Here is a 27,175-nt window from a genome sequence, read left to right as displayed (position 1 = left end):
CCTCTTACTGTACCTGTTTATTTCCAAGGCAGATATGTGGGATCCCTCTGTTCTGACAGAAGCAGTAAACCGACACATTCTGCTGTCTCAACACTACTTCCCTAAGGGCTTGGTGGGTTACGAGGGGAGATGTATCTTATTTATATTCTTATAGAGCACCAGAATATGCAGTAGTGAATAATTTATTTTATTGACATTTTATTTTTTGCAGAATAGACATTTACACTAACATCTAGAGAGCCTAGGTTATAAGTGGAAAGCATAAAAATTCATTTAAGTGTACATATATATGTATATAAAGCAAGTGATTACATGAGATCCTGCCATCCTAATATACAGCTTAAGTGCATTGACATTAAAGAAATTATTAAAACAAGGAAATAATACAAGAGAAGGTTTACTGAGTATCACAGGGATCCAGTCAGAAAAGCAGGGCGTTTGATGAAGAGTTTGGCCTTTTGGTTTGGTAGTTACCTGCTCTATGTCACAGTTTCCTGTGTTTGAAGTTTCTGTTCTCTGGGCTGCTAGAGAGCGGGTGGGTGTGATGTTAAAGTGAATGTGTAGAATGAGGAGATACACCAGAACAACGCCACTTCAGCCCTCTCCCTTCTTACTGATGGAACAGCACTGAGTGCCATCTTGGATGAGATTGTACTTTCTCTGGGTCACAGCTTCCTCCAACTAATAAAACCTCCCGCTGCAGTACCCTGGTAAGGAAAGATGGTATTGAAGAAAACTTTCTGCTCCTGAAGCTCCTCCTTCCAAAGCAGAGATCACAAGTACTTCAATACTAGAAACTTTGTACTAGTGCTATGGAAAACAAACATTCTTCTTCACAGGAAACTTCTTCCTATCTGTTTGGTGGTTTCTGTTATCCCTTTGTAGTTCTGTAGCTGGTAGTTTGTAGCTGTGTTTCTGTCAGGACTGGATGGGTTAGGTGGGAAGGTGGTTTTATCCAATACAGCGATGAGTCATCTTAAAAGAAGAATCATAATTTGCCTTTAATAGAAATAGGTGTATAAAACTCTGAGTTTGGGAATAAGACTCACCATTCACTGTAGGAGTCAATAGTAGGACTGAGTATCCTAGTACTGAGCACGTCAGTGTATGTATAGTTGTCTTGTATGTATATTGTGACTCTTTGGAGTCCTATATCCCCTGTTTTACAGGTCCTAAGTAATTGTTCTAGGGCAAGAAAACGCCACAGGCAGAGAATTTGTAGGAGAGATTTTTTTTCAGGGTTATCACAGGGAAAGCAACAACAGAGCAAAGCTAATCTCGCCTTTAATTCATGCTGATTTTCAGAACTGAAAAGCTTTCACAGCAGACCTCCCTGTGGATTTTCTTCATGGTTTTGCTATGGATCTTGATTCTATGTATACACAAGTTTTCTCCTTACTTTCAGAAGTGCAATGTACATTTAATATTTTGGCTCAACTTGCTTTGGTCTTGCACCTTTTTCTTTTTTTTTCTTCTTTTTTTCTTCTTTTTTTTTTTTCTTCTTTTATTTGGAGATTATGTTTGGCTGGTGACATTGCCAACAACTGCCCATTCTGGAAAAGTATTTAGTTGGAAGAGTCTAATTCCCCAAGTGTTGATTGCCACCATGACAACAGCCAGGCCGATCAGGTTTACACCCAGACCAGCTTTCACCTACAAAAGCAAAATACATGAGAGCACAATCAATAACAACTTGATCAAAACCATTTAAAATGGAAGAAGGAAGGCAGTAGGGTGTGTGTGTATATGTGTATACTGACATGTATGTAGTGAGAACTTATGTATACTGATTTCTAGAGCCAAAAAAAGGCACAATGTCTATTATGTATCCATTGTGGGAGTATTCAGGAGTGATAGTCAGAGGTTGATGCAGATTGGAAAACTGCTCAGTTTGTCACTTGAGCTTCTCAATCACATAATCAGAAGGAGGTGTTATCCCACACATAGCAAGGTGATAACTACATGACTTACTGTGGAGTTATGTGATAAATCTAATTTCTTGTGCTTGGCTGTCCTTGTTTTAACAGATCAGCACAAAGAACTGCTGTTCTTTGATACCCCTTTAGACCATTACATTCATTAAAAATGGAGCTGAGAAAAATACAGATCCTGCAGCAGATGTGTGGGTGTTCTTAACCTGACGGCTCAGTCACATAAAAGCAGTGCAGATTGATGACTGTATGTTAGCACCAATATCATCGTTATTACTGTTGGCTGCTGGATGTGGGGACAAGGTGTTGAAGCTGCATGAAGCATAGGAGGATATACCCGATCTCAAGACTCACCATATCTTTAATCTGGCAGTGCCCATAACTGAAGACAATGGCATTTGGAGGATTACCCACTGGCAGCATCACCGCAAATGAGATACACATGGTGACAGGAATCAGGGTGTATAAAGGGTTGATAAGCAGGGTTTCTGACTGGAAGGAGAGAGGGAGGGAGGTGTTTCACTTTAACCAACAAAAGCCACTGCTCACAGGATGAAAGGGCCCTCTCTGCTCTATGTGAAGATAAGATTCTGGGAATCTTACATCTCTAGTTTCTAAACTTAAGTGTGGAAGTCTTTTTTTGTTTGGGTTTGTTGTGTTTTTTGTTGTTTTTTTTTTTTTTAATTTTTTAAAATGCTGTAATTGGAGGTGGTCATATTCCAGAGATTTCTCTTGAGATATTTCGCAATGAGGGAGGGTGGAGATTGCTACTATCAGGCTGCCTTTGCTCTTTCTTCCACTTGTTTTCTGTGTCTTTCTGTGTTGTGTCTTCTGGATCTTAACACTGACTGCCACTTCAGTCTTCATCTAAGGGAATGAACTTTCAGTTGCTGAAGGTACTGAGACCATTATGTTAAGTTCTTCTGAACAGTGGGTAAGAAAACTAGTTGTCTGTGGTCCAAACCAGGATGGCAAGAAGGCAGTGATGATGGGGTATCCTTTACAGTGGTCTAAAGAATTGTTCTTCCACTGCAGCTTTTACTAGTGAAAAAAATTTGTTTATGTTTCTGTGGTCTAGTTTTGAGTCATAGAGAAAGTTATTGTAAGTCTAATTAATTTTGGAAAGTGAAGAGTCTCCAGGTTGCTTTTGTAGTCAAAAAAGAGAGATTGCCTTAAAATGGCAGATCAGACTGCTAAAAGTAGATTACTGCTCTAAGTTTCTCTTTAGGAGAGTCTCTTTCTGTGCAAAGCAGAGGTAAATCTGAACTCATAAGCCATACAAATACAATTACTTATTTTCATCTGACCATATCTTCGTATTATCTCAGAGTTGTTCATGTAACATAGTTTGGGACAATCCCATAAATTTGTTATAATAGGTAAACACAATTAATGACCTGCATTCTTGGTAAGGAATTCACAGTACTTAAAAGAAAAGAAATAAAGACAGTTTTCTGTAACTGCTATTGCAACATAGACTGAAATTTGTATCTCTCTTTTTTTTTCTGTCCCTTACAGACATCTCTGCTATGCATGTTGGACAATAGGAACCTTACCAGATCTCCCCCTTTTACACATTTAAAACATGTAAAATTCAGTTCTACAGTCTTTTCTTGCAAGTATTGAGTGGGTGACTACTAACTAATGAACAACACATTTAAAATAACACTGATAAGACTATCTCAAGCTTTATGTGGTCTTTACCTATCTCATTGATTGCATCATCACCTTTTGTTTTACTTGGACTATGAATCTCTCAGTGCAGGACCTACGTTTTCACCTTGTCTGAGAGGTACTGAATAAACTTCTTGGTGCTAAAAGGCACTTTTGGCTGCCTGAGTTTATTATTTTTCCTAAACTCAAGACTACAGAACAGTATCTTGGGAACCAAGGCTGGGTGTCATGCAATGTGCCAATAGCCTGATGTCCTGAAACATACCCACAAGCCTGTCAGGAAACAAAAGAATGAAAAGATGAGATGTATTATTTTCTTTTACTCACCATGCTGCATAAAATAGGCAGAAAGATGGTTATGGTTGCTGGATTACTAACAAACTCTGTTACCAGCGACACCAAAATGCAAGCCAGCAGAGTAACAGCCCAGGAGGGAAGACTGCTCAGGGAGAGCATTTGGCGCCCGATCCATGTAGAAAGGCCGGAGGACTGGGGAAAGGACAGAAGTACAAAAATGACTGAATACTTAGTATATTTGTATAACAGACATATTTTTAAAACAGATCGTTCTCTTTGGACCAGTTTGCATCAGAGATTCCCACCAGCAAATAAATAAAGTATAGGTCTCTGCCTTCTGTGTTCCCTTTTTTTCTATAACCTGGATTTCACTGCAGCACCTGATAAATACTTGTCAATGGTGTCTTGGGTTTGCTGGAGGAAATTGTGACCCCATGGGGAGATTAAAATACACAAATTTAGTCTTCTACATGTAGAAGAGCTAGATGTGTATTCTTGAGTTATGCTGAGTGTACGTATAGTCATAAGAGCCTAGAATATGATTTGTCCAGTCAGCTCTAGCTTGACTGAGTTGCAAAAGGAGGAACATCCAGTGGCAGTTGAGATGTTCCCCTTCGGTCTGATTAGCTGTTTGTAGAGCAATTGTTGGGTCTCTTTCAGATCCTACCATCTGCTAGCCTTGCAGGAATAGATAGATATTCTAAAGCATCTGAAATGGCACATTTGCTTACATAATTGACTTGAGCCCTAACTATCTTTTTGTTAGCTAGCTAGCTTCCCAACAAGTGCAGGGAGTAGGGACTAGGTTATATACAAACATTCACATTAAAAATCCAAACTGAGGAGTATACAAAAGGATGAAAGTCCAGGATTATATATATATATATTTTTAGCAGGGAAGATAAAATCTACATCAGTACCTTGCATCCTGCTGCTAAGGCATAACCTCCTCCAACCAACACTACAATCTCCCAGGGCATGGTCTTCTGGAAGTCCTTCCAGGTAATGATGGGATCCGGTGTATTAATGTGTGTCGATTTTTCACCATCTCCTATATCAAAATAAAACAAATGTGTGACCAGTATTGCGCTGGCTTTTTTACAACAATCTTAACTTTTTTCACACTAGTAGGAATGATGTAATATCCATAGGAGTTATCTTGAGAGCTGTCTGTGAGATAGGTGAAGAAGAAACTTGTAGCCTATTCTCTGATTAGATTGGCCTCGGGAAATGCAGCATTTTAATTCCAAATGTCCTGACATCCCCTTGACTGTTCTGTTGGTGTGAACAGTTAGAAACCCATCTGCTTATAGCTTTTTGGGGCACTGTGTACTCTGTTGTGTATATGCCCAATGCATCTGTAGACTACAAAGATGGTGTTACATTGGGACTGTTTTGTCAAACAAGGGCATTTTCTCTCTCTAATTGGCCATGAAGCTTAATGTCCCTAGGTTTTATCTGAGGACATTTTTTTTTAGGTGCCTAAGTATTTTCTTGAAGTAGAAGTAATACAGTGTAATTTTTCCTAAATACAGTTTATATGTCAGTATAAAAGTAAACATATCTATGTACATTTGTAATCTCTATTGAGATTTTGTGCAGACTCTATTTTCGTGTGTGGCTGCTGACAACGTCAGAGCAAATTAATCAGTGCCTCTGAGAAACAGGGGTTTGGTGTATGAAAGGCAAGGTGAAAAACTGAACCCTGGCCTTCCACAATATAAACCTCTTCCTATTGCAGAGAACAGTAAAGTGTCATTAAGGGCACTGGAAAATGTGCCAGATCTCTTTCTCATTACATCCTCCTTACCTTTTTCCCCTTTTCCAAAACATGGCTTTTTTGCTGGAATGAGGAAAAGCAGAAAACCAAGAAATACAGAAACAGTGGCATCAGTCCGGTAACCTTTCCTAGGAAAGGAACAGTGGGGTTATCATAAAAACACACTAACAGAAACATTTCCAAACAAGGTACATGGCTCCAAGCAAATTGTTGTGGGTGAGGTTGTATTTCCACATCTCATACCTTACTGAAAATCTACTAGAAAACTCTGTCTGCACATCAAGGATACAGATTTGATTTTTTCTCCCATTTATTAAACTGACTTTAGAAGCCAACTTCAATCAGTGCTTGACAATTTTTAACACTCCAGTGAAAGAAATAAGAAATCCCTTTTGGCTTACAAATCTATTAACTTGGAGGTACAGAAAAACAGCGTGTTTACTAGAAGCAAAAAACTGTAAACACATTCTGGGGAAAGCCAAAACCAAGTGGACCTTTAGAAATGAACTGGAGATTGATTTTAAATTGAATGTTTAAAACTCAGTCTGAAACAGTATTTCCAGGAGTGCTGAACTCCAGCAATCCTCAGGATATCCCTGTATTATAAACTGGCTTTTTTTCACAAAATTAGGATGAAAAAATAGTTTTATGCAGCAGAAACATAAAGAAAATGTAAGTTCAAATCACTTACAATTTGATACAGACATTGTGCCTTATAGTCACTTTTAATATAATTTGTTTCAATATTGTTTAAAATAACAAAAAAAAAGCTTCTGTCACCATTCTGGTTAATATTTAATTGAAATGGATTGTTTCTTGATAAAACTTATGGTTACAGAAATGCATATTTTGTCAAAAATTATTCTTTCTAAACAAAAACTAGTTTTGTTAATTTAAACGAATTTTTATTTGAATTATAGTTGCAATCTATTGCAGTCATAGCTTTTCTATGAATGCACTAAAATGTTTTCACTTCAGAATTTGACCCTCCTATTTTTTACATTTGAAATATGTTTATTTTACTTTAGTCAATTCAGTTTGCTTACTGAGAAAGAATGACATTTGCTGCTATCCAAATAAAAAGCAAGTTTAAGATTACTCCATTTTTCAACACCTTTTTAAAAGTGGCAGATGATGTTTCATGGACAAAAATATTGCAGAAAGTCAGAAGATGCGAAGCCAAATTCCTCTGCAATTGCTTAGGGAATTGTTTAGGAAATTTCACTTACTTCTCAAAAAAAGATGACCATCCTGGTACAAAGCCAGGCTCACGAGTAAACCAAAGCAAGGTCATCAGAATGAAGAAAAATCCGGTCACCATCTCAGGGTAGCTAGAAATAAATTGGAAAAAAAGAAAAAAGAAAGCAAGCCAGGAATTCAATTCAAGGTCTGTATGTCTGAAAACTTGAGAGCAAATTCCAGAAGAAGTAAGAAAGCAAAGTAGAAATTGGATCCAACAGTAGGGGTAAAGAAAATATAGAAAATAGAAAGGAAGATTAATTTGAATTAAGGAATTCTACATTTGGCTTCCAGCTGAGAACCTTCTAAACCCAGCAAAAGCCAGGCTAAAAATATCAATCTGTATTTGCAATTCAATCATTCATGGGCATGACCTGGTGGAAAATATGTATAAATGCTTGGTTTGTGTTTGCATTATTATCTGATTAAGTGTGGTAACAAGGTAAAGCTCATGTTACTATTGCCCTGTAAACACTTTCTAGTGGTGTGGGGTTTTTTAAGTGTGGAAATCATAATTGGAAATTACAGTGTAGATTAGCACAAATATTTTAAGCACGAGGGGTAAATATAAGATTAAAGGTGACTTGAGGATACCGAGTTTTAATTTAAGGTGGATATAAATTAAATATGGGTTCATACTTAGGCACAGTCTGAACAACAGTCTAGATTCAGAGTGGATCAGAGCAAGCTGATCTGTCAAAATTTCATCTGAACAACACAAAAATGTTTTGGGAAGAATGGAGTTTATCAGTTATCATCATCCCTTTTGAAAAATTAAACTCCTGCAAAAACAATCTTTTCAAGAGAGATTTCTTGCCACCGTAAGTAAAGATAAATGGGCAACTGAGAGGGCCAGACATGTCTGGACACAGGATATTTGCCTTTTCTAACATTGAACTTCTATCCACCAAAATAAGTACATGCCTGATTTGGAGGGGAGGCGGGCTTTGATGATTTAGTTCAAACCTTGACTCAGATGACCTTTGGACCCTGATAGAAACCTGAGCATTTCCTTTTATATTGTTTTACTTTAGAAATAAATAAATGAGTAAATAAATGTATGCTTCTAACAAAGCATTTGGTTTTAGTTCATGCTTGCATTTAGTTCAACTCCTATCCTGGAAAGCAGGAGAAAGAGCTGCTAGTTAAAAGAATAATCCACATGAGCCAAACATGACATGGAGGGCAATATGAAAAGAAAGATAGTCCTGCGTTAGAGATGCAAATTCCTGAGGAAGGCAGGTCCGTTTTACCTAACATTTCCCAGTTTCTTATATTCCTCTTGAATTCTTCTCTCTGACATTTCTTCCCGTTTGGTCTTCTTCTTCTTGCTCACCGAACAGGTCTCTTTAAAACTGTTGCAGATAGTACAGTAAAATTAGACAAGGGCATTGAGTGGAGGGGGAAAAAAAGAAATGTTAAAAAATAACAGTATAGAAGCAAACTGAAAATTCTCTTTGCCAGAGACTGTTGGGAGGAGGTGTGACTGACGCCAGTGGGAAAGGAAGTTATTGCATATGATCTTTGTATAGTTTAGTTTCCAGATCTTCTGAGACTCAATCCCAGAGAGAGTAAGAAGTTTCCAGGGTGCTCAGATTAATACTGACTGGAATCACTGAGCCGCCCCGACCTGTGGCTGGGCTTGTTTGTGTAGGCTTCCTCAAAGACCTAGCCAATATTTCTGGTGCCAGAATCCTGCAAAGGCAGTGACAAATTTCAATCATCACATGGAAAGACTGTGACAGAGGCCAGCTATCAGTATTTTTTTTTTTAAGTGGGGGAACTGTATGCTCTCCAGTCAGATCAGGGGTACGCAACACATACGGGGCCCAGTGTGGCCTTTGAGCCCAGGTTTGACTTGAATATTCAGTCAAAAGGGGGAAAGCCATGCTAAGGATCTCAATGCCTTTCACAACCTGTCTGCTTTTCCTAGTACAAGGGGTTTCTAAACAGACATAATCAGCGTAACACCAAATTATCAGCCTAATGCTTTGTTATGGTGAAAAATTTCTGTAGTTCTGCCAGGGACATACAAGCGCAAACACATTTCATAGTTGAATATATTTAAACCATATTTATATGGATAATAGGTGAAGTCCTAACTTTATTCATTTTGACTTCATAGTATAATGAAGCCTGGGCATTCCTAATCAAAATTAAGGCACTTGAGAACTCATTTTAACCTTTTCCTTTTCTGCCTTTTCAGTAGCACTACTTTGCTGTGCTTTCAGCTTCAGCTGTACTCTCTGTCACACAGGGTTGTGTGGGGTGGGTTGGGAAACCTCTGCAGCTAAGACCTCTGCGATAGAAACCCTATCACTCTTTAAAACTACCTGACAGTAGGTTGTAGTGAGGTGGGGGTTGGTCTCTTTTGCGTAACTAGCAATAGGACTAGAGAAACAGTCTCAAGTTGTACCAGGGGAGGTTCAGGTTGGATATTAGGAAAAATTTCTTCCCTGAAAGGGTGGTCAGGCATTCAAACAGGCTTCCCAGAGAGATGGTGGAGTCACCATCCCTGGAGGTGTTAAAAAAGCATGTAAATATGGCACTCCAGGACATGGTTTAGTTGACATGTTGGTGTTGGACTGACATTTGGACATGAGGAACTTAATGGTCTTTTCCAGCCTTAAAGAGTCTATGATTCTAAGCCAGTGCAATAGTTCCTGCTATTTTAATATTTCATTTGGTACCCCACTAGAGATCCATAGCACTGGCCGAACTATGGACTATAATCTCCCTCCATGTATCTGGTTAAATCCAGATTCTCAAAGGAATTTGCATAGCTTGAGATGCAAGCAGGCTCCATCTGCTTAACAAAAAGTCTTAAACAGGCTTTTAATTTCGCTTGTAAATGGACATCTATATGACGCTTGTTTTCAGTGGACTTAGCCCTGCACTGATAAATATTTAAATTTCCTTGCAAAGGTTGCTACTAGACTCCAGTAAGATCCAGTAATGCAGCTGCTGGAAAAGAAGAGCTATATGGTTTATAATAACCGATCCTACAGTAATGATTCTACCCTTAGATTTACCCTCTTGCTTTGTTGGCAAAAATCATTTTGTGGGTCCATTATCTTTGCCCTTTGACCTAGTCTAGAGTTTTAAAAGCAAGTCTGACATGTTGTTCCAACTGGACCTAGTCAGAACAGATTGATGACACTGGGCTTCCTGAGAAAAGAACATGAACATTAGGGGAATTCAGTAAACATTTATGCACAGGCTTTTGGCAGCTGTTTCAACATGTTATAAGTGTTTCTAGGCTTAGGAAGATGTGAGGGCAGAGTATTTTAGCCAAGCTCATAATTTAATATGTTCTTGAATGAACAGGAGTCAGAGATTAAGGAGGCTTGGAACCAACCAGTACTTCTCAAAAAGTCGATAATGCTTCAGTCTCTGGTATTATTTAGAATAACATTAATCAGCATGAGGTCTTGGATGCAATGTGGAATTTCAATTATATCTTTTTTTTTTAAGGAAGCAATTGAGGGTCATGTTAGGGCCTGTTTCCTTTCAAGATTAAAAAAGAAAAAAAAAGACTTATTTTAGCCATTTAGTTTGGAACTACAAGGCTCAGGAAAGACTGAGAGAAGGACATGGAGCCATTCACCTCTAAATTACCTCTTAGAATCTAGACAAGGTCAGCAGCAAGCAGAAGTCAATATAATTTTACTTCATTGTCTTAAATAAAATAAATTATTGATGTCAGCTCATCTTACTTTTAAGAGTAAACTAAATCAAATTAAGGCCACTTTAATTCTGAGTAAATGTGTCTACACTATAATTTAATGCAGATTAACTAAGCCACTCTAAACACGCACATTTAGTCAATTTTCATTAACTTTGCTGAGTGTGTCTGCAAAGAAAGTACATGATACACATGATCTAGAAGAGTGTGCCTTGTTCATATTTTGGGGTTAAGAGACTCATCTCTTCAGCTGTGAGTCCTTTTCATTTTAAAGATAAATATATATGGAGTCCATTTACCTTTAATTTTAACTGGCTTTACATTAATCTATTTGACTTTTGGGAGTAAATTTGAAAAGTAACTTGTTCACTCGCAGGTTTTTTTCTGTTCATCTTTTAAGATATACTTTTCCAAAAGGACTTTTAACAAGACTTTTTGTCCACACAGGGATCCTCACGGTCATGAGAGTAAAAAATTCAGTTGATTGCATAGTAAAGATTTCCATCAGCAATAGCTATGCACTCAAGCATAGCTATTAGCAGTGCAGCTAAGCAGTAAGATTTCATCCAGTAATTATTCTGGCAAGAAGAAGGAATTTGTGCCTTGGTTTTTGTCATTTGCAACAGGAAACATGTTTATAAGACATGTTCTAGAGGAGTCACAGATGCCCTGCTTTTGTAATCTATGTATCTTGAACAACCTGCACTCACTTGCAACCCAAGAACAGCCAGTGCATCCAGAACCAAGTCAGAACCAACATGATGAGGGAGATGGGGAAACTGAACAAAAACCAGGTTCCAAAATTCACGACTTCAGCATTTGGGTAGTGGCTGTAAAGGAAAATAAGAATGCACAGGAAGTTAGAATAGTAAAAGGACAGGCATCTCCAATGTGCACAGATGCTCATACATATATATGTATAAACATTTGTAACCGCATGACAGAAAAACTGCATCGGTATGTATTTGCAACAGCTGCCTTACCTGCCTATGCCTAGTGAAAGCAATTGCTAGAGAATGTCAGTTGTGAACCATGTCTGACCAACAGATGAGCTATATTGCATTTCACACCATTAGGACCAGATGGCCTGGATTGTCTAGCCAGCTTCAGAGACCCTTAGAATTACCAGGAGTGAAATTCTGACCCTACCTGTGGTTTTTGTTTTTTTTTTTGTTAAAGCTCTTTTTATTGTTGGCAGACTTAAGTGTGATTTCACCCTGAATCTTATTGTATGTCCTATTATGGACCACAGAAATAATGACAATAGTCTGCTGGGCTCTCAGAAAGATGTATGCTTGATGGAACTGTTACAACCTCAAGATCTTTCGAAATTCGGTAAAATCCAAATCCTTGGGTTAAGGATGGCTTCTGCAATTAGTTTTCTTTGCTACCGCTTTTTCAGAAGGAGAGATGAAGGATACCACGTCAGCAGTGGCAGCAGTAGATGATTAGAATCAGGTCTGAGGTTGGACACATATTAGTGCATGACAAGTACCACCAGTCTTCTGATAGAGGTAGCGTTCATGTCTGAAAGCCCTGAGCATAAATGATAAAGGAGGTACTTAGTTGTTCAGAGAGGTCCTTCCCATCTCTCTGAAGCAAAGGTCTGTATTTCTAGGTTTATTTATTTTTGCACTACATGTTGAGCAGCCCAGGTACCACTAGTAATGCCCCTAGGTTCACCATAAGAACTTGCTTTCCATGAACACACAGAACAACTTAAAGCTGATTTTTATGACATTTCTTCTTTTTGCATTTCTCTTTGTCTTCTTTCCTATATCTTCACAGCTTGAGTGTTTACTTTTTCAGAGTGTCTGTTGCCTTCGTTATAATTAGCTTGTAAAAGCAAAAGAAGTTGCTTAAGAAATTTGAATGTTACCACATGCTGAGGAATTTTTATTTGGTGTATGCATAAAGTTCCCTCTTTCAACCCCTAACCATTAGTAATAACACAAGTAGAGGAGGAAACAAAATTTCCTTCAGGGAGACTGTCCTACAAGGGTTCCTTGAGGTAATAAATAACCCATGTAAAAAGCTACAGAGATTATATAGACCCAGTCACCATTCTCACACAACCACAGTATCACTTACTTGTTGAAGTGCTCTAAGAATATGAGGCTAGTGGAGGTTCCAATGATGGTTGTCAGTCCCCCAATTGTTGCCGCATAGGAGATACTCAGTGAGAGGCATTTACAGACCATGTGATCATGCCTGGTCTGATACCGGTACTTAGTGCTGAGGCTCAGTTCTGAGGATTTAGGAGGCAGGACCAGTATCTGAGCCTGTGAAGGGATACATTTGTGGGAGAAAGTAGATGGTCAGCACAGGAGCCCAACTTGCTCTAATGCCATGGTGATACTGGTACCAGAGAAACAACTGGTTTGCATAAGAGGGGACAGTATTTTCTTCACAGGGATTAACTGAGATCAGAACTAGAAACCTGTCCAGGGACCTGAAATTGCCTGGTCTGTGGCAGAAATGTAGGACAAACAGTAATCTTACTTCTGGCTATGGTTTGGGCCAGCTCCAGCTCAGGCTGGAATCTCAGTGGATACCTAAAGCCTTTGTGGGCTACAGGGGCAAGAAGCCAGCACTGCAGCAGTAGGAATCCATAATCCTTGAGGCTTATGAGCAGCCACCAGACAAATGCTTGGTGAACATTTTGCATTTTTACTGGCTCAGTCCCCTTAATTAGGAATAGAGTGCTAGGGGTCTCAGAAATGGCATGAAAAAGACTGGGCAATGGGAATATAGAAGATAATGCAGCAGGAAAGGTATTGCTCCAACAATAAGCTTTCCTAGCAGTGACAGGAAAGTCTCCATGTTGGTAAATCAAGTTCTTGTACCAGCAAAAAAATGCAGTACTTTAAGGGACTTCAAATGCACCTAAGGCTGTAATTTAGGATCGGGAAAAAGTCAGCAAGTGGTTCAGATAGCATTGTAAAATTTACTAATTTGGCTTTTGGTTTCTTACAGAATCACAGAATGGTAGGGTTGGAAGTGATCTCTGGAGATCATCTAGTTCCTTCCCCCTGCTAAAGCAGGTGCTAATGTAGTAAAATCAATCATGCTATAGGTTCAACATCATCATGATGGGGGTAAACTGGCTAACAGTCCCTGTAGGTTAAAAGTGAAATGAGTATTGGTTACAAAATAACCACTGAAAGTGTATGGGAAATAGGTATAAGAGGGAATTAAGCAGGAGCAGGGCATTAGCCTTTTTTGGAAGCATACACTCAGATTCTTTTGAACTGTGAATGCAAATTCACGTGCTGATTTTAGCCTAAACTTTCCTGGATGCCAATTTATGCCATTAAGATACTATGTAATTGTAGTCCTAATAGCCATCACTTCTTGGGTCCACTCAGGCGAAGTAGAAATACTGGAATGGGTTGATGTAATGAAGTGTTTTGAGGGTGCATATTTGGCAAGACAAAAGGAGGTGGATATTAAGACTACCTAGTGAACTGGCTGAACAGCTAAATCATCTGTGCCTGATGCTAGTTCACTTCTGAGTAGGATTTTGTGTAGTGGGGATTGTTATTTTTGAGTTGGGCTACTTTCCAAGGAGGAATTGCAGAAATAAGGAACAAATAAGAAGAGGAAACTTGTGATCACATTACTGAATGTAAAACTAAATTGGGGATGGGTCTTCTGAACATGCCTGTGCTTGGGGCATCTAAATATGAGCAAGAACTAACAAAGGGCCAAGCCATGACTGATGTAAGATGATGGAGAACAAGTCCATGTAACACAGCTTACAAACAACAAATATACAACAGTGAGGAGCAGGCAATGTTCAGATCTGTCTTTTCCCTCACACCCTGAGTCTGATGTCTCCTTACCTGAGGTAAATGCTGCCCATTACTCTTAGAATTCATTGTTCCGATAGAGTTGGCTATCATGTGCACACCATTCATACTCTGTAGGGAGGCAAATGCCTTTGGATTAGCTTTTCTCCTGTTCCTAGGGGCATTTAGATTAGAATTTATGGTGCTTTGTAGGGGTCATGGGTCATGGGTAGTGGGCTTTTGTAAACAAATGCTAAAATTTCAGCTGTAAACTTTACACTGGGGGGGCAGGGGATTTATAAAAACAATTATCCCCCCTGATTTTATTTTAAAGTGATCTTAAAAGTCAGATTATAATAAACATAGGTCTTTTCCATCTGCCATGTGGGAGAATCCAACAAGTCCTTTACTAGAGGCTATGACAATTTTATATGTGCAAGCGTTTGTAGTAACTGAGGTGTCTCAGCTGCAGAAGCTGGCAATATCTGGACAATAAATTATTAGATCTGAACTTACAAGAAACCGTTTGGAATTGTTAGTTTGACTGGATCTCAGTATCTCTAGCAATACATATAACAAACTCTACAGAGCTAATGTTCCCCAATTTGATTTGTGAGAGCAGGCTGACAGGTTCAGTACAAAGCAGGACATTCTGCAAAACTGTGTACTTTTTGCCAATAACCACTACTTATTTGAAATAAAGGAAACAGCAGCTTGTTGCAGAGCTGTGTGTACTCTGCTCTGGTGGTTCCTTCATTAGAAGACAGTGTAGTTCAGAAGATACTACCAGTGACAATACCTTTGAGTGCATCAAGGAGCTGAAGTCAGTAGTAGTAGCACTAAAACCAAAGAAAGAAAAATATACTTTAAAAATTCTCGTTCACCCAGCTTCCTCAAAAGGCAAACATCATGGACAGGAGGGACAACATCTGCAGAAGAACAGGTGCCTACTAAAATGGTAAATTATATCATTTGTTAGAACCTCTTACGTGGTGTCTTGGCCAGATACATAAGACTCATCATTATGTCTCACAGCTCTATCTCAGGCTGTGTAGCAATGGGGTTCCTCCTCCATGCAAAACAAAATATATATTCTAGGTAGCATATACTGTATTCTAGAAATGGGATCTATTCAGAATCACCAGGCAATTCAGCATTACTGCTGTCTTGTTCTCCTCAAGTTCTTCCTCTCTAATGCAGTTTCTGAGCACCTACTTGTATCATGTTAAAATCTTCAATAAAATCTGTACTTTCTGGTATGTAGACCATACAAACCAACCTACTGAACTTTTACTTTGACACCAAAATCAGATTTAACTCCAGTAGATGGGGTAATTTTCTTTACCCAGCAGATTTCAAGCTATTTTTTCAAGTAATACTATTTTAATAATATTTCTTATGAAATACACCACACATACTCTTCAACAGGGCTTAAAGGGATTAATGGCACAATGCCAAACAGAAAATTACATTCTGTACTGCACAGAAAATATGGCTGGGATACAAAGAGATAACAGAGGGAATATCAGAGAATATGTTAGTTTCCAGACTAAAACCAAAACTATTTAGACCTTGCAAGGTCTAAATGTCTTCAACATGTGTTTTTTGAATGATAATGGTTGTTTTAAAGTAAATTTTTAAAGGTGTAAGAAAACCTTTCTTCTCTTTGAATGTTTGTTAACTATATAAAACGAGCTCAAGAAGGGACTGGCAATTTATTCTCACACGTTGTATGGATATGCTCCTTGGGATTTAGCCTACAAGATAGTTTTAGGACAATAACTTTATATATTCTTTTGTGTCTCTTGAACTGTTGATTAATTTGACAAATTAACAAAGAAATTGGTCCTTTCCTTGATTTGCCCTTTTAGCCCTAACAAGATTTTTACCGCAAATAGAGACCTGGTTGAAGCTGTTGGTTTTTCAAACTTCCGAAGAACTTTTTCTATATTAAAAGAAATATTTTATACATTTTTGGGGGGAAGAAGGGATCTTTTTTGTTTGTTCTCCTTACTCCCACCCCCATTCGCATCTTTCTCTTGAATGCTCTTGGCAGCTTCTGTAAGTGTCTTCCCTCTGGATATGTCCTAAGGGCTCTGCATGCTATGCTTGGATCCTCTCCATCACTGTCCCTTCAGGGGAACAGCAATAAATATCTGTAGACAGCACTCTGTTATACAGCACTAACACAGACTTCAAAAGAAGATCTTTCAAACCCTCTCTTTAAAATGGCCACAGTGTTAAAAGATAAGTGAATACTGAGAAGCTTTAGTGAGATCCAGACCATTACATTGATCCCATTTCTCATAAAAGCTTTCATTTTCAGCCACATATGAAACATGTAAGCTTCTGCTTGCCCTTCCTGGCTCTACTCCTGGGTTCATCTCATTTCAGCCTGTGTAGGGCTCATATCTCCAGTCGTGATGTACAGGGTTCATTCTTACTCCTCATTGATGAAGATAAGCTCCAGTGAAGGTTGGCCATGCTTTTCGCTGAGACCTGCAACGAACAAAGAGAAAGCAGCTCTTGGGGTAAGAACTGAGCTGACCCCCTGGTCCATACCACTGAACCTGGAGAATCTACCGAAAACAAAAGCTTGTCCAAATAATTTCAGGTCCTCTGTGACCCTTATGCAGCATTTTATGGTGTCATATTATCCTGATCATGTGCCTCTGGTAATTAAAAACTATCAATCACACCTATGCATAATATGCAAAGTTTGTTGGCATAATTTTCAGTCTGGAATCTGTGAATTGAAAAAAAAAAGGGGTTGTTTCTTCCCAACACCTTTCTTTCTGGGAAGGAATAAACAAAACAAGTCTTAGAGCTCTTATAACTTTCATTTTCTTTTTTTTTTTTTTTTTTTTTTTTTTTGTGACATCTGCTCTGATCTGGGTAGCCTGGAAAGACAGAGATAGAATGGACAAGAGTGGGATTGTCACAGAGCACACTTTTGGGGCTCTTGTACATTTCTTTGATTTTCTTCTGAGGTTTCCTTCCAACCCTGTAAAATACTACAACCTAAGAGTTTATGACAAAAACTCCAGTACATGCCCTAACTCAACATAGTTTCTCAACTCCAATTCTCCTATCACATCCTAAAACTTTCATTTTTCAAAAGAAAATTTTGTACCAGAGTACAAAAATAAAGACCAATGTCTTTGGCAGTGCAAGTCAGACAGCTCTGACCTCAACAGACTCTGAACAATGAGTATCGAGTTTGGTCACTGATAAACAAATGAAAGAATGGTCAGTGTTGACAAGTACCTATCGGCTGGTTTTCTTCAATAATGGTGCTGCCTGCAGTACTGATGACCTCGCACTCTTCCTCGGCATTCACTAGCTCCTGGAGCACTGCCTCCACGATTGGCATCACCATGGCTGTGGTGGATGTGTTGGAAAGCCACATGGAGAGCACCGTGGTGCAGCACATAAAGCAAAGAAGCAACCTGGAGCACAACACATGGAAAGCTTACAGGCATTTTCAGAAATATTAAAGGCCTTCTTGCCTACTATTTTCATGAGTCAACAGATAAATACACAGGGTCCTTTTCTTTTTGTGGGTGACAAAATATCCTCTGCGGATAAAATGTTGCCTTCAGCTGAGAACTGTCATAAGACAACATATCTTTGGAAGCTGTTTGTTGCCCTACATGGAAAGCAGCATGTGATGTGAGAAGCAGTGATTTTCAGCATACCTGGAATTTAAGCATCCTTTAGTGTTCGTTAAACAACAGATAAAGAAGGAACAGAGAGACTAAAATCAGTATCAGGAAAAAAAAACACCCAAAACGAAACAGTACAAACAGAAAGGAAAGGGACAAGAAGCCAAGGAACAGGAGGTAGCGGAAAATAAGGAAAATAAGGAAAAATAAGCCCCGATGAAGTTAGAGTGTGCTTGTGGGTGGGAAAGTTGGGAGTTGTTATTTGTTCTTTCACACTGCTCCTCTCAACCTCAGACTACCCCAAAGTCAAAGGTTCACTCACATGCCTGGCTTTGCTCCAGCCATCATGACCATGCGTAGGGCGATTCGCTTGTGGAGATTCCACTTTTCCACAGAAGCTGCCACACAAATCACACCCATGAGGAGCAAAGTTGTGTTCTTGAAATATTCTGCAGCCACCTGCATTAAGGGAAATGTGGAAACATTCAGTTAAAAAACCAGTAACTACACTGGACAGAGAGTGTGCGGAATGAGAAGAAATATGGTATTGTGTGTATTTCCCCCCCTAGAGAAAGAATGAGGGAGCTGGAGAAAATAAAGAATTCATAAATCAAAATGTTTTCTTTAATGTCTTTCATGTTTTGTTTACAAATAATAAGGCTATACACCCACTTATTAATATGTTTCTCAGCTTTGAAGAGATCAAGAGACATTTTATTTCTTTCAGCAGGATGTTCACTGTCTGCAGTTAATCATACTCAGCTGCTCCCAGACTGAAACAGTCAGAGACAAACCTCTGCACTGAAGGCAGCTTATTCATGTGCTTCATCTGCTTTTGCATTCCGCAGGTGTCATTGTCTATCTTGTTTGTATTTCTTACGTCTTATTCAAAATGAGCAAAATGTTGTATCCCTAGAACCCACAACTTCAGAAAAAAGTCCTTTGGGACATGGTCTCTGAATGCATAAAGTCTGGGGTATTGCTGTGATGATCCATAAACCCCGTGCCATAACTTTTCACAATGGAAATCCATCTCCATTTTATCAGGAAAATAGGGCAAAGTTTCAAAAAGGAGAACTTAATTTAAAAGAGATGAGCAGAAATCATTAGTTGGCTCATGAAAATATTCAGAGGCCATGCACAGTCCTCCAAAACAGGATTCTTGAATATGGAGCTTGTTAAGATACGAGATGTTCTGTGAAGTGACTGCAAAACATAACAAATGAAGCAAATAAAAACATTCACAAACACACACTTGCACACTTTCTCATGTGTGAAAGCAAAAAAGAAAAATGTGAGAGGATAAAAGTTACATAAAGGTGCTTGAAGTCTAGCTAATTTTTTTGTTTCATTCTGATGCAAACCTTCCCAAGCTGTTGCTGGAATATTTTTCCAAAACCAGGGTTTCTTCATTTTAAAACTACTTCTCTAGACAAATCTAGGTGCCAGCATTTAAAACCAACTGGAATCAGTAGAAGCAGTAATTTTGCCATTCTTCTCAGTTACACTGATGCTTCTACATAGAAGTGCAAGAATGACACGTTATTTTTTGAAAGCTGCAGCAAGTTAAGTATTTAATTATATTTATTTAACTAATCCCCATGGTGACCTAAATAGACTTGGACACCATAGTTGTGTCCCAAAACTTTTAAATATCACTTTTTTGGCTTTCTTCCACTGGTTTCTTTCTCATTAAATTTATTTTCCTGCTACTTTGTGAAAAAAAAAGACTTTGAACTGAATGAAAGGAATCCATCAAGCCAGCAGCACAAAGAAACTGTTGTTGTCCTTTATTCCTTTCACAGTCATTTTGGAGAATAAAGTGAATACTAATATTCTTATTAATAGACACGTAAACGTATATGACACAATGGCTCATGTTCTTGAACCCCTGCGAGTTCTTTGTAATTTAAACTGCAAGGCAAGAACCCTGGGTATCTTTGGCACACCAGAACAGCAGATTGGAAATACTGCAGCATCATCAGAGTTGTTAATTTTAAAATACCGGGGTTTATTTCTGTTCCTAAACCAAATAATACATCCTCTGCAGTAGTCTTACTGTCATTTAATTCGATATTACAATCGAATTTCTGTCAGGCTGCTCTTATAATTTTCCTTTCCAATATGCTGCAGAATTTTGTAATGAAAATGCGTAACTACTTTACCTTTATGTTAGGAAAAAAAATGCCCTGAAAATATTTAACTTTGTTGGTATGGAAATGTATCCCATTGTATTACGCAGTTGTTACACCACTGGGAGGAATAAGACAGGTCATAAAACTCTCGGTTCATGCTTGACTCCATCCATTTGTGGGTATGCCTAGTGCTATTGCGTTAGAAATTCAACAGTTTTATGGCTGCTGTATATTCTTCTGTGTCCTTATCTGTATTTCTCGTCCTTGTAAATCAAGGATGATGTACTCTGAGCCCACAAAAAGGCAGAGAAAAAAATCAGGAAAAAAAGCTGTAGATAAAATCTTGACATATCATGAAAGAAAGTAACATTAAAAAATGCTCAAGTAAACAAATTCAGAGCTGATCATAGAGAGTGCTTTGTACAGCTGCTCCCTTGCCTTAGAACTCATGGCTGCAAGGCAGCACTATGGTTACAGCTTGGAAAAAGGACCCAACATTCATCTGGATAACAAAATTAGTGTTATACAGTAAATAGTAACAGTTTTTAGATTATGTATCCTCTTGCCTCATACATCATCTATTAAAAATACAATTGGAAGGAAACTTTAAATTTATCCCATAGCAGCTGCAGCTGTTTTTACATGGTTTTGGAGGAGGGAAAGAGTGATGATTATTTGATGCAATGTGTTTTGAGAATTATTGATGATTCAGTAGCTGACAGGATAGCACCCCTCTTGGCTAATATAGTCTTTCTAGACTGTCTTCAGTAGAAGAAAGAGCTGATCAGCCCGTGTTACACATTAGAAGATGTATACCTCTTCCCACACCTCTTAGTCTTGGTAGTCCACTAAGATTAGTTTTATTCAAATAATTAACTGAGAGTAAGAATAAATGATTAAAAAGTGCACACTGGTCTGACCTCACTGGACTTCATGACTCCAAAAAGTGGGTATAGGAAAGCAGGAACTAAGGCTGCTGCACCAAGAGGTACCGCTTCTGAGACCCAGTATACAGCTGTCACGATCAGCACGTAGGCGCATGAGGCTTCCTATAGGGACAAAAAATGGAGGTTACATGTTACTGCCACAACTGCCACACCACCTGCTGTAGATGATTTCATGAACATTAATAGCACTCATCGATCTGAGTGTGCCTGGACTTAAAAAAACTCAACTAGGACTGCACAATGTCTTCCTAAGGTGCAGCTGTTTGTGTTTGAATCTAGGCTACCATCAAAAGGGCAGTTCCAGAAGATGAAGCAGGTGAAATGTTTTGCATAATCTGGGACTAAACATAAATTTAAACATGTAAAGTAATGGTTACAAGTGCATTTCTTTTTTTGCTTGAATTTCATAATGCCATATTTACCAAATGTTCAACCATGATTCCTCAGATTAGGTCTGTGGAGCTGTTGTTTCTACATGGTCACCTCTCCAATATTGGACAAGAACAGGAACCCATAGTTTTCAGGATCAGTCAAGAACATTCACATTTGCCACAGAATGTATAAAGCCAGTTTGTGTTTCTTTTGGGAAATTCTCTGAAAGATTACATATTTTAACAGTGTGCTAGCCTAAATTTTTTGTCAATCGATTTTATTTTCTCAGGTGGTTTCTACAGACCTTTGGAAGAAGATCACAGTCCTGAAGGGCTTAGATGCAATGCGTTAACAGAGTTAATCAAACGAATATGCTGCTGTCCGAGGTCCTGGTAGAGAAAACCGTGACAGCATCATGCTGAGCATTCATGGTGAGCTGGTATATGATGAAGCAAGCTGCCATATTTTAAAAAGAAAACATATCTAGTCCAGAGAATTCTCCTGGGCTACATTCAGTAGAGTTGTCCTTAGGCTCAGTTTGTTATGCTTAGAAACCTGGAAATACTTTCTGCTAATAATTACAGAATTTTTTTTTCCTCAGAAGAAAGTTTTTCTTTCCTTTTTTTCAAATTTGAAGCCAGATCCTGTAATGGGGTTAACTGGCAGTTCTGTGGAAGCTAGTTGTTCTGTGCTGATTTACACCAGCAAAAGATAGACCTGTTCTTAATTATTCGCTGCGTATTCCATATGAACTTATCAAGCTGTATGGATTCACAGCTCACAGTGCTATTGTTTAGGAAATTCACTGTTCACAAATTCTATTTGAATATTTTAAAATATGATGTCATTGCTTTTGTTTCCTGACCTAATGACTCCCAAAGTAAGCAGCTTTCAAGAAGTCACACAGGCATTTCTCACTGATCCTTGTGCAAATCAACAAATGTGCATTACACTGTATTTTTATTTTTGTTGCAATCAGTTTTGTGAACAAGGTGGTAAAGTCTAATTTAAGAATATACAGAGATGTGGATTCAATCGAATGAATCAACAGCTTGTCTTTAAATTCATGTTTGTACCTGTCTTATTTACATTACACCTAACAAAGAGCCACAATCAGCTGCTTTGCTTTTTTTAGTGCAGCTTACAGTAATAACAGGCATAATACAGACCAGAGAAAATGTTAAGATTGTTATATGCAATTTCCTTGACTTGCTTAAAAATTGCATCCAAGCTTATTCAGAAGCTTGGATTTAAATTAGATGCCAGGCCTTGCTCTGAGTCCGATTTCAGAAAAGTATAATATTAAACAGTTTTGATTCAAGTAAGCAGGGGCACCGAAATGACTGGAACAAGGTTATCAGGAAGAATTATTTCCTTGAATCAGATAAACTCCAATTACTTTAGAGACTATAAAGACTATCTGAAAGGCTATTGGAGAAATTTAGCTCTGGATTGTTCCTTTATGGTGGACAAGTACACTGAACCCCAGAAAAACATGCCACTGCGTTGCTCTACCATATCTATTACAGAATAGTAATAGTAAGATTTCACTAGTTTTCTATGATCAGGGCCTTCAGCAAAAGGTTACAATAAAGCATTATATTGCAGATATAGCTTCATTGCTAACAAGAAAAAAAAATAAAAAGAGAGAGAAGACTAGAGAAGGTTGGCTTAGAATGGATGAGATCAGAGCATTAGGGTTTTTTAATATTCCTGGTTACGAAGTGTGCATTTTATAAAATGGAATAGGTATGTTGTTTGAAATTCCAAAGACAATTCAGTTTGTAACAATTTCAAGTGATCACTCAATAAAGAAAGCTAAAGAAATAATTTTGATTTACAAATTGAAATAATTTTAGAGGTAAGAAAAAAGGCATTGGAGATTTTTAGTAGTCTCTACTAAGAAGAAAAACTATTTTAGAGGAGAGTTGCAGAGCAGACAGATTTGGCTAATAAACATTAACAAGCTTGCTTCACAGTCACCTTTAACTATATTATACTTCATGGTTATGATTCCCCAGAAAGCAAAGCATAAGGTCATTTGTGTAACCTAGTGACTATGTGACTTTAAGATTTTTTAATTTATTTTATTTTTAGCTCATTATTTTCTACTAAGAAAACTGCCATGATCTGTTTGATGTCCAGGACTTGTCTGAGGAGAAAAATGCCTTCTCATGAAAAAACATTGATTTTTTATCTTAAAGCAGCACAAACGTAAGATCCAAGAGATATCTTCCGCCAAAATTCAGAAAATTGGTTTCATCCTAACCTGATTCCAAACTATTTTTTCACCCCAGAAATATATTTCTCTTTAATCTCTTTGAGCATATATTGTTATTGTCTATTGCTCCTCTGTGTGTAGCAATAAAACAGACTGATAGTGGAAATTGTATCTCTGTCAACACCTAGCAGGAATGGGTACTGAGTCTCTGTGGTAGCTGTGCACTACTCTGTAATCAGTTTATAAACAAAAATAAAATGAAGCACATTTTTAAATGGTATAAAGCCGTAGCAAGTACTAGGAGAGGCAAGTTTGATAATCTCCACTGAAAACTTAATCAGCTTGTCTAGCAACTTTATTTATAACATTGCTGTACAGCTGAGAATCACTGTTAAGCCCAGCTCAGGGCTTGAAGTAGGGAATAGGAAGACATGTGGAGGTTGGACTATGACCTATCTTCAGTCAGTCCCTTACTGGGAAAGGAAAGAGGAATTGAAAGGAAGACATGGATAAAAATTCCACAATAAGGATCATGCATAGAACTTTCATAACTAAAACATTTGAGGATGTCAGTGATTAAAGTCTAGAATAAACTCTGTGTTGGAGATTTGCTCTCTTAAGGATGTGCATTGCATATTGTTCACTCCCACATGTGGTTAACCCATGCAAAGGAGAGTTGATCCTGCCTCTGGACCACCATCTTTGAGCCGATGGGATCACACTATAATTCTCTTCCACCAGCCTGCATAAATAAAACCAAAGCTAAGTTAAAGTATGTGACCTATGGCTGTCTAGAGCATATTATGTGCTTTAGGGTCCATTCTGATGATTTGGCATGTTGAGATGTCAACCTCACATGCTGCCAATTTCACAGCCTACAGCAGTTCTTACTGACTTATGAGGAGTCATCCACTTGTCCTTGATTGGGTTCAGTGTAGCCAAGGAGCAGTGATCATCCCTGCCCACAACTGACTGAATTCATGTGGCATGCATTATGGTATTACTGGTGGCTTGATGAAAAAAAGCAGATAAAGATGAAAAAAGAGGCCAGAATTGTCCCATGTTGCTGTTAACAATGAGGGAAATAAGGACAGAAAAAGACACATGCTTTGTAAAGCACTTGGTTGGGGTTTTTTCAGTATGTGTCATGACCTGAAAGGCACTTACGTGTGTCCCAAACCTGCTGACCTGCTGTACTAGTCATTGTTCACATATAAACTTTGGAAAAGGAAGAAGAATTCAAGTAAATTTTCATAGCTTTTCTTTTTACCCAACCATTTCTTGTCACAAAAAATAGAAAAGAAGCTGGGGATATTATTCCCATAAGCCATATCTACAAATAGTTCTGAGTCCTCATGGTGCCTTCGATCGCTCTTGCCACTAGACATATAATACTCCTTTAACATTTCCAGGGTTGTCCTGATATCATCAAAAAAGCTGCAAGCTCATTCCCTGCAGAAATGCAAACGTAAATCACCTGGTAATTCTGATCTCTGTATGAAAGACAGAAAATGAATATAATTGTCTGATAAACGAGAATGCAGTTAGTCAGCAGGAGACAAATCTAATCTTCAATTTCAATAAGTAATTATAGTCAATGGGTTGTAACAAAGTAAATACTACATCAAAACACTGGAATAATATATTGTCAACAGTTTATTTGGTGTAGATGTTTTCTTAATAACACCATAAACATTTGTCCAACTCTGGGGCAGAGTCACAGCTATACTTTATCATTTGTGATCATTCAGGTATATGTAAAGTGAATGTAAAGCATCATAGGACTTCACAGTAAAGCAACACCATGAGGTGCAGGATAACAGCACGCCGAGGAGCTTGTACTGTCCAATAGCAGTTCATGCAGCAATACTGCCAGTCTGTTTTTAGCACCCATGTGATGCTATTACAATTCCCTTAGTGATTAAAGAGTTTCCTCATTGCATCCTGTGCCTCTGAATCCGGTAGGGAACAAACATGAGTGACACATTTTAGTGCAGTGAACCTCATGGTTACTAGCAGAGGTTCTGAAAGGACACAAAGCACGTGGGAGTTACAGTGCCATATGGGCATGTCAGGGAGTGTCTGTTCTTAGGTTGCTCTTCCAGTGACATTGGGGGAGTCTAAACCTGTTTTTTAAAGCAAGTCCCTGTGAAACGGTGAGCCCTGCTGTTCTCTAAAGATGAGCACATTTATCTGTCATTCATTCCCCCTCTCAAGAGAGGAGAGATGAAAAAGTACTGTAAGAGGACAATCAAAATACACATTGAAGTTCAGACCAGGAAAATTCATGCCAAGTGCAGCACACAGTTCAGTGGCATAGGAACATTTCCTTTCTGTGAATCCTGTTTCTTTCTTTCTACAGTTTTACTTTTGAAAACTGCTTTACAATTTCTAATCCTTTGCATTTCTATTTGAAAAAGTGGAAGCATTTATAAATACTCTGGGACTAGAAGGAAGTATTAATCTTTAGCAGGGTAGAGGAAGGAATGGAAATCTCTGCTCTGGTCAGTCAGATTTATGTCTAGCACTACGGAAGCACCAGCTGCAGAATTATTAATACATCCCAAATTTTGGTAAGTTAAAACATCACCATCTCTATAAAGTAGGAAAACGTTGACATTTGGTGGTTTACAGCTATATAGAGAAGAGTTAACCACAGGGCCAAAGATACTCAGTAGGTCCAACGCAGTGTCAGGAATGCATCTGTATTCCCTCCCATTCCCCAGCCTGCATGCTAAATTCAGACTGTTCCCTCCTTTGTATTGTTGTGTATGTCTCTGAGCTATCACTTATTAGCCACTATCAGAGCTGCAATGTTTTGGTAGAGGTGCCTACACCTGCTTTAAAGTGGTCAATGACATGTATGGTCCTACACATCCATCGCAGAGTCTTAGCTCCTGCCTCACTTGAAAGGCTATCATATAAACTCACACTAAATTAAAAGTCCTTCCATGCATACTTATTACTAAAAACTAGAGTCTTTAACATTTTTTCTTGTAAATACCTCTCCTTAAGGAAAAGTTTACTCAATTGGTTTGGTTTTGTTCCCCCTTCTACACATTTATTGTAGAAAAAGAAGAGAGAAAACATTTCTGCTTAACAGTAGTGCTTTACTCAGCTTCACCTGGTTTTTCAGCTCATGGGTCAAGGTATTTCTGGTTCTTGCTGTGAAGACTTATCAGTGACCTTCCCAGTCCTTGAAATTGGAGTCCTTGATTTATCTAAGAGCAATGCTTTTTTAAGTCTTTGCATTTCTTTTTGCTCACTGAAGACTTATCCAGCATGACTACCTAATGCACTCAGAGGCTTTCGCTAAAAAGAAAATTTAAATGTACTTACGCTGCTGGGGTATAAAAGTGGCAGAGGAAGCAGCAGAAGTGGAATGAGAACTACAAGCAAGAGATTTCTGGATCGAAGAATGTCCTTCATCATTGCCAT

At 38.3% G+C, this 27,175-nt stretch overlaps 1 protein-coding gene across 1 annotated transcript; it reads right to left on the bottom strand.

The window, feature by feature from the left end:
* Positions 1-1,515: 1,515 nt before the first annotated feature.
* On the bottom strand, positions 1,516-27,175 carry SLC13A4 (solute carrier family 13 member 4; the record flags this gene model as incomplete). Its single annotated transcript, XM_084279157.1, has 16 exons — positions 1,516-1,653; positions 2,286-2,423; positions 3,933-4,094; positions 4,823-4,953; positions 5,713-5,810; positions 6,912-7,013; positions 8,175-8,276; positions 11,317-11,436; positions 12,698-12,888; positions 14,452-14,529; positions 15,197-15,236; positions 16,842-16,896; positions 17,665-17,846; positions 18,385-18,521; positions 21,118-21,246; positions 27,077-27,175. 16 exons carry the CDS (start codon positions 27,173-27,175, stop codon positions 1,516-1,518), a joined length of 1,902 nt encoding a protein of 633 aa, XP_084135283.1.

This window comes from Gallinula chloropus (assembly GCF_964237585.1).
Source record: "Gallinula chloropus genome assembly, chromosome: 1".
NCBI lineage: Eukaryota > Metazoa > Chordata > Aves > Gruiformes > Rallidae > Gallinula > Gallinula chloropus.
Note: the sequence above shows the minus strand (reverse complement) of the source record. Positions and strands in the feature narration are given on the sequence as shown.